This window comes from Actinia tenebrosa, unplaced genomic scaffold (assembly GCF_029948245.1).
Source record: "Actinia tenebrosa isolate PJP-AT-01 unplaced genomic scaffold, QUT_ActTen_1.0 PGA_scaffold7__59_contigs__length_16204524, whole genome shotgun sequence".
Lineage (NCBI taxonomy): Eukaryota > Metazoa > Cnidaria > Anthozoa > Actiniaria > Actiniidae > Actinia > Actinia tenebrosa.
The window spans coordinates 8,088,539-8,102,642 of NW_028292584.1; the positions used below are offsets into that span (position 1 = coordinate 8,088,539).

General features: G+C 35.3%; 3 protein-coding genes across 4 annotated transcripts in view; all 3 read right to left on the reverse strand.

Annotated features, from left to right (window-relative positions):
- Window positions 1–14,104, reverse strand: part of LOC116294920 (uncharacterized) — a 33,729-nt gene that overhangs the window by 5,588 nt on the left and 14,037 nt on the right. The window lies entirely within an intron of this gene.
- On the reverse strand, window positions 134–5,436 carry LOC116287833 (uncharacterized). Of its 2 annotated transcripts, none has more exons than XM_089039738.1 (10): window positions 5,238–5,436; window positions 4,667–5,039; window positions 3,119–3,354; window positions 2,886–2,994; window positions 2,443–2,717; window positions 2,156–2,307; window positions 2,025–2,056; window positions 1,808–1,855; window positions 1,429–1,506; window positions 134–766 (listed from the first exon to the last, which is right to left on the reverse strand). In XM_089039738.1, exons 2-10 carry the CDS (start codon window positions 4,878–4,880, stop codon window positions 423–425), a joined length of 1,488 nt encoding a protein of 495 aa, XP_088895864.1. In that variant the 5' UTR covers window positions 4,881–5,039; window positions 5,238–5,436; the 3' UTR covers window positions 134–422. The 2 variants fall into 2 exon arrangements, with proteins under 2 accessions (XP_088895864.1, XP_088895863.1); XM_089039737.1 differs by having other exon boundaries at window positions 5,136–5,436.
- LOC148905471 (uncharacterized) lies at window positions 7,001–14,063 on the reverse strand. The gene is made up of 9 exons (XM_089039722.1): window positions 13,737–14,063; window positions 13,190–13,640; window positions 11,691–11,926; window positions 11,452–11,560; window positions 11,009–11,283; window positions 10,724–10,875; window positions 9,841–9,872; window positions 9,620–9,775; window positions 7,001–9,353 (listed from the first exon to the last, which is right to left on the reverse strand). The coding sequence occupies exons 2-9, from the start codon at window positions 13,479–13,481 to the stop codon at window positions 8,695–8,697; spliced, it is 1,911 nt and encodes a 636-aa protein (XP_088895848.1). The 5' UTR covers window positions 13,482–13,640; window positions 13,737–14,063; the 3' UTR covers window positions 7,001–8,694.

Genomic DNA, 14,104 nt, shown 5'->3' on the forward strand with positions numbered 1-14,104 from the left:
CTGAATTTTTCTTGTTGCTTGAGTACCCTACAGCTCTACAGAGACTTTTATCACGTGAACGTGGCTCTATACTTAGATAAGAACACGATAGCCAGCCACCAATTTAATGTACAGTCCTGCGATATCACAAACATTACAGTGTTAACCTTTTATTGAATAAATGAAATGACGAGAAGTGATAAAGAAAGCTAGAAACAATCTTGGTTAGAAAATGACATATCTCTCTTGTAATTGGTTCAAATAAATGAAGCGGAGCAAAATGGTGCAATAAATGTTTCAATATAAGGCTATTGTTTCAATTGCAATTATTGCTTAACTGATTGCACCATGATTTTAACGAATCAAATTATAGGATTCGATAGTGATTACAAATTTACATTATTAATATTGAATTTAGCGAGAACTAATTACATTGCCATATTTTAGTTTTTATTGTCAGGTTTCTGTTTTTTGTACTTTGGCGCCTGATATTCGCCATGACTGTGCTGAGCAAAAGTATTGAGGCTCTGATAAAGACTGTTTTCCTTATTTTGTGATGTGCACGTGACCTCACTATCCGTCTTGTCTTCGTGTGTCTTGTGAAGCCCCTTGAGGGAAGCATAAACATGAGGAATATTCCCTATAAGGGAAGAGTACATTGGCGAGTCGAGAGTTTCGGTCATGCCTTCTTTTTGTTTGATAGCCTTGGAGTTTTCGTCAACCAGTTCGTCAGAGACATTAAAGCCAGGGTTCCTGTGATTGACGTAATCAGCATCTGGAATGGGATCTGTGAATCAGACAGCAATCGAAAAATCAATCGAAAATTCTGAAGACAGAGATAGAGAGAGAGAGATAGAGAGAGACGGAGTCGAGAGAGAGAGAGAGAGAGGGAGAGAGAGCTGTTCGAATAACGTTTCTGAATGCAATTCAATATTAAAGAGTAAGAACCTATTTTCAACATGAAGTTTTGATTCACGTCTTATTTTAAGTAGGCAAATCATTTTGATTTAATAGTACATGAATAATAAAAAGGCCCTTTAGAAGTACAGATTCCAAGAATATGTTTTATCATTACTTTGGTGACACCGATTCAGAAGAAACGCACATCAGGGGCGGATCCAGCCAAAATATAAGGGGGTGGGGAGGGTCTTCACCGAATTTTGCTTGACTTCTAAGTAACGGCTCATTTTACTTCAAATCCATTACGTTGATCAAATAAAACAATATATGACTGAAGGGGGGCTACAACCCCTGTTTGCCCCTCCCTGGATCCGCCCCTGATCATTGCAAACTTTGATCCTAAATGAAAAACTGCCATGAATATTTGGTCGATTCAACTAAGGAGAAACTAGTTATTTGCCAGCTTCATAAATCAGAAGACTGGTCCAAAATAGCTACTAGAATCCACTTTCATTGTTTTTCTTGAATATCTCCCTTTTTTTTAATTACCGAGAGAGCTTTGAAGTCGATCTTTAGAACTTCCAATTGGTATTGCGTTTTCATATGTACACATCTCATGGCTTCCATCTAGCAAACAAAACATGTATGCTAATGATCATTTCATTGAAGAGCGAGGTCAAAAGAATTGTTCAAAATCGAGACACGATTTTACTGAATTAGTTGGTGGGTAATGGTAAATACCCACATTTCCCTCAGAGGCCTGTTGAAAATACTGGAAATTCAATTGTTTTGACCTGAATCGTCAAGCATAAACCATTATGAGTGAAGTGGTAAGTAAGTAAGTAAGTAGAGACTCTATTTTTGGGGGTAGCACTTAATAGTGTAAAACTAATAAATTTGTGGCCCTCTATGACAGGTGACGACTTACGGTTGAACCTCAAGGAATTATCTTCACCTCGCCCGTAGCCTGCATTATCTGTTATGAGAATGCAATTACATTTTACTATAATGTTTTATAAACATTTTAATGTTTGGAATGTAATTGATTTTAATTAAGTAAAATTAATGATACATAATCAATGACAATATATTATGAGATAATGTGTTGCCTTTGATTTATTTTTGTAATCTCTGTTTATACTTACCAACAGTGTCTGTTCTTTGCTCATCAGATTTCCTACGTACGGTTTTAGTTAAGTGAAAGAGTTTTAAAAACGCACAAAAACGCGATCGTGTTAATGAGGACTTGGAATATCACCAATTACTGAATGCTCACCTTTTTTTGCGTATCTTTATCATCACCATAATAACAATTACTATGATTGCTAGTCCAACAATACCAGCAAGTGCGCCGGTGATTAGGCCAGTCTTATCCTTTTCTTTACTAGCACTTTTCTTGCGGTCAGTTTTCACAGAGATAGGTGCTGTCTACAGAATTTAAGAGTAGCTAGTTTTATATCACAAAATGATTCTATCAGTCTAAAAATAATCAAGGCAAGGTGTATCAGAACACATTTAAGAACTCACGACAAATGTTTTTTTTTTAAAACAAACGTCTCTTACTGCAGTAAATGATCTACTGTACTTTGTCCTGGTAGTACTTATATGTCCAACCGTATGATCAGGTATCGATGAAACAGGCTCAGTTAAAATTGATGACCGGGTTGTTGGAATTGTCATTGCTCCAACTGATCCTTGTGACGTCCTCTTATGAGCTGTTTTGGGTTTTGCAGTGGTAATTCTTGTTATTGGCATTGGTAATGATGGTGGCCGTGACTGTATCTGTGTTGTTAAAGGTACTGTTGTAGATGACTGAGATGGCCTAAGTGGTAATGGACCTGAAGTTTCAATTAGCTGGTGTTAACGCTATTTCATTGGAAAGATCTGAGTTTGACTAAGTCAGTCCTGTTTTGTATTTTTCTTTATTTTATCTTCTCTTGGATTTTGTCTTGTTTTTGTATTTAAAATAGCGAGAAACCATAAATTCAGTTTCCCCAGATACTTACATCGAAGTGTTCCGTTTATTTTCAATATCACACAATATTGCCGATGGGATTGACAATCAATGTTAAGTCGTATAACCTGACCTTCCATATCATCGAGACTTCTTTTGGTCTATATATGAATATAAAACAGCAATTTACCAAAATTGTCAATTCCCATTGGACTACATCAGTCATTAGTAGATTTGAAAAATAAGGGTAGCCAATCAATGAAAAACTACTTTTTTAACACTTACGTAAAGATACCAGTTGTTGTAGCCTTGCGGCACATATGTATCGAATGTTTCCATAGCCAGTCCACTACTGAGTTGTCTCCAGGTTCCACTGCATGTAAGATTGCTACCTTTGTTGGTTACACCACAGTTTGAAGACGACTTTAATGTTGGTAGCAAGTATGAGTTTGTATACTCCTTTCTGGTTATGGTTATAATTGGACTTCTAGCATTTCTATTATTTAATATCAATGAACAACCTAGAAAATAATGCAATAGTCAGTTTTGTTTTTTGAAAGGCAAAAGATCACATAGTCAGATTAAAATAAAAAATTTGCATGATAAAAGTAGATCATACTAGAAGTAAAATAAGCAAATAAGAATTGGGCGTCACCGACTTCGTTTTGGCGTCAGAATACGTGAAAGTACGGTTCACCCTTTTTACGGTAAAAACGCGCTAACAGCGTAAACATTGAAAGCTGTCAAAAATAGGTTATGTCATACTGAAAAATGGTATTGTGCTACAAAAGTAAAACTTGAAGCCTTCACAATGTGAAATTCTATTCCAACTATACTCAAGATAATTTCGATTTGATCGGCCCATCGTCATATTATATTAAAAAATTGCTCTAAAATTAGTTATTACAAACTACTTTCAAAAAAGGAAATAAGAGAGGTTCCCGATTTTGTTTTAAAGCTATAAGAGATTCAAGAGGTTTTTAAAATATTTTGCTTAACAAAACATTGGAATGACGTCATCACGATGAGCGCGCGCTCACTAAATTCATGCGTAGATAGAATGCGCGTGAACAATGCCCATGAACATCCTTAATTAATCTATTCCTACTGGAAATGAAGAATTTAAATTTGAATTTGAATTTTGATTGCTTAAAAGCAGCTTACAGGCACACAAATAAGCGCGCTATCGTATGCTGTAAAAATAAATTATGGGGCTATGATGGCACTCAATCCTACACTAAGGAAAATCGTGGTTATAGATCAAAACAATCTTATGGTTAACGGTATCACATAATTTTTAAAAAAATTCTAGAATATTGTATAATTCTATAAATTCTATCGATAAATTCTACCAGTATTTTGGAACAATTCAAAATTTTAAGATATATCATAGATTACAATCATAGATGGTTGATTTAATATTAAGCTTGTCTGTACCTATGGCGACAGACGCTCTCTCGCCCCAGTGCTTCCCGAACGACTGGTCATGATATAGGTTTTGTTATCACGAATAGCTTTCGCAAAAGAATTTTTCCCCTTTTTGCGAGGTTATGGAATAGGTTGATTGTTCGATCCCATGACGTCGCAAAGCAATAAGATCATGCAAGGAGACAAGTGAGCATTCAAAGACAATAATTATATTTCAATATTGTAGTGCATGAGCCACTAAGTTTTATAAAATAAATTGCAGTGCGATTATGAATCACGCAGAGACATTAATAAAATTATGAACCAATGGAATACCATGCAGCTTACCACCAAGATTATGAAATTTAGTATTGTCTATACACTTCCAATTGTTGTAGTATGCAAAAGTACTTTTTTCATCGTTACATTCACATGTGCATCCATTATTACTGCCGACAAGTTTGCCACCCATAGTAGTACATTGTACTGTTGCATTGTCGGCAGAACACATCGATGGAGGTAATACGAACCGGTCTGGTAGAACATTCCATGATTCCGTGATTCTGCGTTGAATAGAGTATTCCTCTGCTAGAAGTCCTTGCCACAACGATAAAAGAAAGACGAACAAGTTCTTATTCATTATTGCAGGTGTTTCATTTCTCGATCACCTTGAGCAATTCTTCAGTGTGCAGCTTTACCGAGCAGTAACATATATCCTTACTTCTTGTCCTGCTGCATGTCGCTGGAGTTCTTGTGAATTGTCTTGCAGGTTTGATTGTCTTGGTTAAATAGCTTCGTTCTATAACACAATGTTGTAACAGAAAATGTGACTAAACTGCTCACTAAATTGTCAAAGAATATCAATTGTCTATCACAAACAGTAAGAGATACTTACCCGATAACAGGTGTTTAATTTACAATTTCAAATTAGAGTTAAACTTATTGGCTGTCGAAGTTTCTTATAAAGAATTTTCATACGACTGACGCTACGACTAACCTTGACTTCCGCATAGAATAATTCACTGTCTTAAAGAACTGACGAATGGTATCGAAATATTTAAAAGCGATTCGTGTTATCGTATTTCCTAATACATTACTGAACTGTCCGACAAAATAGCAAATCAGATTAATGTCTAGTACTTCTGAGACTTTTATGTGGTAAAGACATTATATGTTTTCGCTTTCAAAATGTGATGTGAATGAAGTTTTGTTTAGAATATTTGCAAACTGAAAATGCTAATAATAGAAGATAGCATGGTTGAATAACGATACAGAGTATCAAGAAAAACAAATGACGTCAGAATGATATTATAACTGTTAATATGCCCTTCCGTTCTTCGGCTGGTAAACTTGCTATTCATCACTTATGTAAAGGATATTCTCAAAAAACACGATTATTCCTATATATACCGGGGATATATTCAATTAAGGTGGCTCGACCCCCTCACGCTTGACCGCTACCCTCCACTTTTGGAACGCTAGTGCATAAACGTCTTTTATCCGATTGCAAATCTTTTTTGCACATAATTCACATAAAGATTGAATTAATATTTGATGCAGTTTTTAGTGAGATCGGACGTCATAACACGTGATTAGGATGACATATTTGTTTTCGTTTAGAAAATAAATTTAGCCTTGCGGAGCGTTCAACACTAAAATGCTTCGTACCACATAATTATATACTGGATGCCTCCATTTGTGGGGATTTTTGAAAAAATCTCGAGGTCGAGCCACCTTAACTGCTGAATCACGAGCTAACGCATCTCATCGAGAGGAAGTCGTAAAAAACGTGACGCTCAAAACGTCAGCATTTTAGCATCACTAGCTCTCACTCGAGTGAGCAACCAAGAGAATCATTACAAATGTTAGTTTAATATAATTTATAACGCGGCATACTAGAGTGACCACAGTAAATCCGTGAAACACTAATTACTAAATAGTACAAAATAGTGGTAGTTAAACAATAGAAAACAATGGAATTTGCATGAAATTGTGCTATTTAGTATTACTAAAGTTTCACGGATTTACTGTGGTCACTCTATTGTCAACGGAGGCGGTCCAGTGGTTTGTGCTTCAATAAACGGATACCAGTTAAAGTGCTACTACGACTAAAATCGCTCAAACTTGGATTCAGCTGAAACTTCCTAAGAATACTCTTTAAAGGTCCAATAATCACTGTATGAAGTGTTTTCTCAATATTCAGGACGAAAGTATGATATTTTTACGATTATTTTTTGGAGTCTGTGACGTCATACACTCAACATCGAACATCGCTCCATACATTTCTTTGTAGTTTATGATCAAAATATCAGTAGTAAAGGGAGAAAGAAATACCCAAACACCCCAAAATATAAATTATAGTCACAAGTAATGTGAAATAAGCACATTAGCCACCCTTTGGGCTTCATAGGAATGAAATAAATTAAGGATTTATATACAAAGAAATATATGTAGCAATGTTTGATGTTGAGTGTATGACGTCACAGACTCCAAAAAATAATCGTAAAAATATCATACTTTCGTACTGAATATCGAGAAAACACTTCATACAGTGATTATTGGACCTTTAAAGAGTATTTTTAGGAAGTTTCAGCTGAATCCAAGTTTGAGCGATTTTCGTCGTAGTAGCACTTTAAATAATGTTGTACGTGCATACACACATATGTAAACTTCACTATCATACTATTGGGTTGACATTGAGACACGCATACACTGATATTGCGATTGTCGAAAATACCAATTATAACACGTAAGACAAAATGAAAATGAAAATGTTTAATAGCACTTACTTTACAGACGAGGTAGGCTAGTCAAGATAAGAGCTTTAAAGCTCGATTATTTCTCGATATAATATCTATTCAACCTACTTAGTTGAAAAATTACTTCCATTTGCCGGCATTAACGCCATCTGTACGATATGGAAAAGGTGCACAATTTTCCATTTAGAATATCAATGATCCCAATTAACGTGATCAACAGGAAATCAATGTCTATCAAAATGATAATAAATATATAGAGTGAACAGTGGCCTATGGAGTATTGTATGATCAGGTCATTTTTCATGGATTCTGTGGTCGACGTTTCTATTTGTTTTCAGCTCGTCCCAAAAGTCTGTTTCCGCATGGTCAGTACCTTATGTTCATCGGTAATGACCAGTGCGTATTTCTTCTTGCTATAATTTTACGTGTGAAAATCGTGAGTAGACCGCTGACTAACAGTACTGCGTTGAGAATTTAAAGATTTAGTCGCACTAAAAAGGACTTGATTGTGCATGCCATAATCATCTATAGGTCCTTCTTATATCTAGATTCGTATAATCTTTTCCAGATATTTCAGGAACATTTAAAAAGACATTTAAAAAGATATGAGTTTTGTGGCACAGTTTCATAGGTCGTTCAGTGGTGGGGACTGCAGAGACACTACCCTAGGCCGATATATTTTATAAAAGGGACGTTTAAACAGATCAGTTTTATAGTGCAGTTTCGCCAAAGGCGATAGGCGATAGGTCAGTCCGTCATGGAAATGGTTTCGTTGAATACAAAGAAGACCGAATCATTCTCAGCACGAAGTCCATACCCTTGACGAGAATAAGAAGAAGAAACACAAGTCATTCCAGCTATTCTTGGATCTTGAAATGACATATATCCTATCGCTTTTCACCTATCTGCTATTGCCTATCGCCTTTGGCGATGACAACGTTTTTTGAATTAGGTGTATAAGCAATATATTTGCGCACGTCAGTGTGTTTTAGTATAAAGGCTGTCGGCCATCACAGCTTAGGAACACGATAAGTAGCTCTAGCTGAGTTGTGCTTGTTGTTTGAGTACCTTACAGCTCTCACTGAGACGTTTGTCACGTGAACGTGCCTCTATACTCAGTTCCGTTATATTAAGCTGAAATAATATACTTTAAAGCTTTTAGTAGAATTACATACGTTATTATTAATTCGCCAGATATTGTCTAGAGATGAAGTATGCGAGCGTGTTGTACTTTTCGTGGAATTGCATGAAATTGTGTATGTGAGATTGATTTCCCCCCCCTTTCTTTCACATCAAAACGAACAAACAAAGGAAAACAAAATCTTTCAGAAATATAGGGTATGTAATCCGAAAAACTGAAATTACAATTGTTTTTTGTTGCAATGGTTGTTAGTCATGTATTCCCGCAAATAAATCAGAAACCTCATGTATATAAGTGAATTTTCAATCTTTCCGCAATGCGATTCGAGGAAAATTTATTGTCATACTGGGAATTCTAAAGAATTTCACTGGAAATCCGATATCGTACTTCAACATAGAATTCCCTCGTCAGCCAATAAATTTTCCTATAAAATTTACTGATGATTAGAATATAGAGGATGCGTAGAATAACATCGTGATCTATACTGATCATGCTAGTGCTAAGATCGTTGTTTGTTGAAAAATGCTTCTAAAAGCGAATGTAAATAAGTTTTGTCATGCATTAGAATGGGTTTGGTTCAGTTCGTTCAAATACATTGTCTTGTCTGGGTAGTCCAGCTCCTGGTACACATCTGAATTCTGCTGACCACTTTGATTGAGTTCCTGATAGATATCTCCTTGATCGTTGATTACGTCACCAACAGAATCGTAAAGAATGTCATCATACCCGATATTTTCCTCGGAAGATACTTGGACATCTCGTTTATGAGGGGCTCCATATACACGAGAATTTTGTGCTTCGAATGATCCTGGAGCCTCAGCTGATTCAGGCCCTTCAAGTACATCATACACTGGAACACCCTCCGAGAATGGTCCCTCTAGTACATGATAGCAAGGAGGCTCATCACTCAGCCCTTCAAGGGTAGTATCATCGGTTTGCGGTCCCTCAAGGACATTGTACAAAGGCTCGTTGTGGTTCTCTTTTAGTTTAGGCTTTGTACTTTTATCAACTTTTGTATACTCAGGTTCTTCAATAGTGTTATAGATTGGAGCATCAGAATCGAATGGGCATTTTTTTCTTGACTTGTCAACTTTAGCGTATACTGCCTCTTCCAAGGTATTGTATACAGGAGCCTCTGCGTAGGGTGCAGATGCAATTTGATTTAGGCTATCCGTTTGACCGTAAACGTGATTGACCACAGAACTTCCTGGTTCTAATAATTGAAATTAAAAATGCTGCAGTGAGTATAAATCTCTAACCCTAATATCTACTGAAGTGTTTCCTTGCCATGACCAGTATAATTATGGAATCTAGACAAACTCATAATTGATATCAATGATTTTGATTTTTATCGATAACGATACCGATAATATAAATTCATCTGTATTAGTGAAATATCGATATCAATACCAGAGCTATGGACATCAAAATAACTAGATAAGGGGTAAAAAGCCCTTCCACTTGTTCAACACTATTTACCTTGATCATGGTTAGTATGACTTTCCAGGTCTTGCGTGTTAGTTTTCACAAAAGGGGCAGCATTGTTGTAAGCATACGAATATTCGTCCTCATCAGGTGACGACTTACGGTTGAACCTCAAGGAATTATCTTCACCTCGCCCGTAACCTGCATTATCTGTTATGAGAATGCAATCAAATTTTACTGTAATGTTTTACAAACATATTTGTATTTATACTCACCAACAGTGTCTGTTCTTTGCTCATTGGATTTCCTGCGTACGATTTTAGTTGATTTTAGTTGAGTAAAATAATAATAATAATAATAATAATAATAATAATAATAATAATGATAATAATGATAATAATATCTTTGGAGCAAGATACAAAGATGTATTACTCAGAATGCAGAAAGCGGTATTAAGCTGCACAGTGAACATTGCAAGAACATTCAAATTAATCACATCTTAAGGACATTTCAAACATTCCAAGTATTTAAACTGCATCTTAAGAACATTAATAATTGGTTTTAAGTGATTGTATATATTATTAATCCTGTCATGCTGGTAGGTTACGAAATTACGCCCTATCTAGCTTACCTAATTAGTATTCAAACGTGTTTACTGCTGATAATAATAACTTTATTTTGATGCTTTTCGTTTTACAATTGCAAATCTCGGTGGTAACTAGGTAATTTGCAATCGGCTACTTGAGTTAAAAGATAAATTCAGTTTGATAATAATAATGATAATAATAATAATAGTAATAATAATAATAATATCTTTATTTATCCTGAATTTTAAAAAAACAACTTTCAGCTGGACACGATAGAACAGCTGGCATGAACCGGTGATCAGCAATATAAAATCGATGAAAATCTAAACTATAAAATCTATATTAAAATTTGCGATTAAGAATCTAAAAGTATAAATATAAGAAAGGAGAAAATTAGGCATAATATATACATATATACACTGAGACACGGAAACCCCGCGCCCACAAAACATATACATATACATATATATCAGTTGTATATACAGGGGTTTAAAAAGGGGCAGCATTGTTGTAAGCAACGCGATCGTGTTAAGAACTTGTTATGGAATATCACCAATTACTGATTGCTCACCTCTTTTTACGTATCTTTATCAGCACCATAATGGCAATTACTATGATTGCTAGTGGGATAATACCAGCAAGTGCCCCGATGATTAGGCCGCTCTTATCCTTTTCTTTACTAGCACTTTTCTTGCGGTCAGTTTTCACAGAGATAGATGTTGTCTACAGAATTTAAGAGTAGCTAGTTTTATATCACAAAATGATTCTATCAGTCTAAAAATAATCAAGGCAAGGTGTATCAGAACACATTTAAGAACTCACGACAAGTGTTTTTTTAAAACAAAACTTCTCTTACTGCAGTAAATGATCTACTGTACTTTGTCCTGGTAGTACTTATATGTCCAAGCGTATGATCAGGTATCGATGAAACAGGCTCAGTTAAAATTGATGACCGGGTTGTTGGAATTGTCATTGTTTGAACTGATCCTTGTGACGTCCTCTTATGAGTTGTTTTGGGTTTTACAGTGGTAATTCTTGTTATTGTTATAGGTAATGATGGTAGCTGTGGTTGTATTTGTATTGTTGATGGTAGTTCTGTAGATGACTGTGATGGCCTAGGTGGTAATGGACCTGAAGTTTCAATTAGCTGGTGTTAACGTTATTTTATTGGAAAGACCTGAATTCAACTAAATCAGTCCTGTTTTGTATTTTTCTTTATTTTATCTTCTCTTGGATTTTGTCTTGTTTTTGTATTTAAAATAGCGAGAAACCATAAATTGAGTTTCCCCAGATACTCACATCGAAGTGTTCCATTTATTTTCAATATCACACAATATTGCCGATGGGATTGACAATCAATGTTAATTCGTATAACCTGACCTTCCATATCATCGAGACTTCTTTTGGTCTATATATGAAAATAAAATACCAATTTATCAAGCATTGCCAATACTTATTTCCATTGGACTACATCAATCATTGGTAAATTTGAAAAATGACGGTAGCCGATCAATGATGACTACTTTTTTAACACTTACATAAAGATACCAGTTATTGTAGTTTTGCGGCACAAATATATCGAATGTTTCCATAACCAATCCACTACTAAGTTGTCTCCAGTTTCCACTGCATGTAAGATTGCTACTTTTGTTGGTTACACCACAGTTTGAAGACGACTTTAATGTTGGTAGCAAGTATGAGTTTGCATACTCCTTTTTGGTTATGGTTATAATTGGACTTCCAGCATTTCTATCATTCAATGTCAATAAACAACCTAGAAAAAAATGCGATAGTCAGTTTTGTTTTTTGAAAGGCAAAAGATCCCATAGTCAGATTTAAAAAAAAAATTTGCATGACAAAAGTAGATCATACTAGAAGTAAAATAAGCAAATAAGAATTGGGCGTCACCGACTTCGTTTTGGCGTCAGACGTGAAAGTACCGGTTCACCCTTTTTACGGTAAAAACGCGCTAACAACGTAAACACTGAAAGCTGTCAAAAATAGGTTATGTTATACTGAAAAATGGTATTGTGCTACAAAGGTAAACTTGAAGCCTTCACAATGTGAAATTCTATTCCAACTGTACTCAAAATAATTTCGATTTGATCGGCCCATCGTCATATTATATTAAAAAATTGCTCTAAAATTAGTTATTACAAACTACATTCAAAAAAGGAAATAAGAGAGGCTCCCGATTTTATTTTTAAAGCTATAAGAGATTCAAGAGGTTTTTATAATATTTTGCTTATCAAAACATTGGAATGACGTCATCACGATGAGCGCGCGCTCACTAAATTCATGCGTAGATAGAATGCGCGTGAACAATGCCCATGAACGTCCTTAATTAATCTATTCCTACTGGAAATGAGGAATTTAAATTTGAATTTAAATTTTGATTGCTTAAAAGCACCTTACAGGCACAAAAATGAGCGCGCTATCGTATGCTGCAAAAATAAATTATGGGGCTATGATGGCACTCAATCCTACACTGAGGAAAATCGTGGTTATAGATCAAAACAATCTTATGGTTAGCGGTATCACATAATCCTTTGTAGATGCTTGTTCCTTTAAAAAAATTCTAGAATATTGTATAATTCTATAAATTCTATAGATAAATTCTACCAGTATTTTGGAACAATTCAAAATTTTAAGATATATTATAGATTACAATCATAGATGGTTAACTTAATATTGAGCTTGTCTGTACCTTAGACGACAGACGCTCTCTCGCTCCAGTGCTTCCCGAACGACTGGTCATGATATAGGTTTTGTTATCACGAATAGCTTTCGCAAAAGAATTTTTCCCCTTTTTGCGAGTTAACCGAATAGGTTGATTGTTCAATCCCATGACGTCGCAAAGAAAGGAGATCATGCAAGGAGACAAGTGAGCATTCAAAGACAATAATTATATTTCAATATTGAAGTGGCGATAAACATGCATGAGCCACTAAATCTTATAAAATAAATTGCAGTGCGATTATTAATCACGCAGAGACATTAATGAAATTATGAACCAATGGAATATCAAGCAACTCACCACTAAGATTATGAAATTTAGTATTGTCTATACACTTCCAATTGTTGTAGTATGCAAAAGTACTTTTTTCATCGTTACATTCACATGTGCATCCATTATTACTGCCGACAAGTTTGCCACCCATGGTAGTACACTGTACTGTTGCATTGTCGGCAGAACACATCGATGGAGGTAATACGAACAGGTCTGGCAGTACATTCCCTGATTTCGTGACTCTGCGTTGAATGGAGTATTCCTCTGCTAGAAGTCCTTGCCACAACGATAAAAGAAAGGCGACCAAGTTTTTATTCATTATTGCAGGTGTTTCATTTCTCGATCACCTTGAGCAATACTTCAGTGTGCAGCTTTACCAAGCAGTAACATACATCCTTACTTCTTGTCCTGCTGCATGTCGCTGGAGTTCTTGTGAATTGTCTTGCAAGTTTGATTGTCTTGGTTAAATAGCTTCGTTCTATAACACAATGTTGTAACAGAAAATGTGACTAAACTGCTCACTAAATTGTCAAAGAATATCAATTGTCTATCACAAACAGAAAAAGATACTTACCCGATAACAGGTGTTTAATTTACAATTTCAAATTAGGGTTCAACTTCTTGGCTGTCGAGGTTTCTTATAAAGAATTTTCATACGACTGACACTACGACTAACCTCGACTTCCGCATAGAATAATTCACTGTCTTAAAGAACTGACGAATGGTATCGAAATATTTAAAAGCGATTCGTGTTATCGTATTTCCTAATACATTACTGAACTGTCCGACAAAATAGCAAATCAGATTAATGTCTAGTACTTCTGAGACTTTTATATGGTAAAGGCATTATATGTTGTTTTCATTTTCAAAATGTGATGTGATTGAAGTTTTGTTTAGAATACTTGCAAACTGAAGATGCTAATAATAGAAGATAGCATGGTT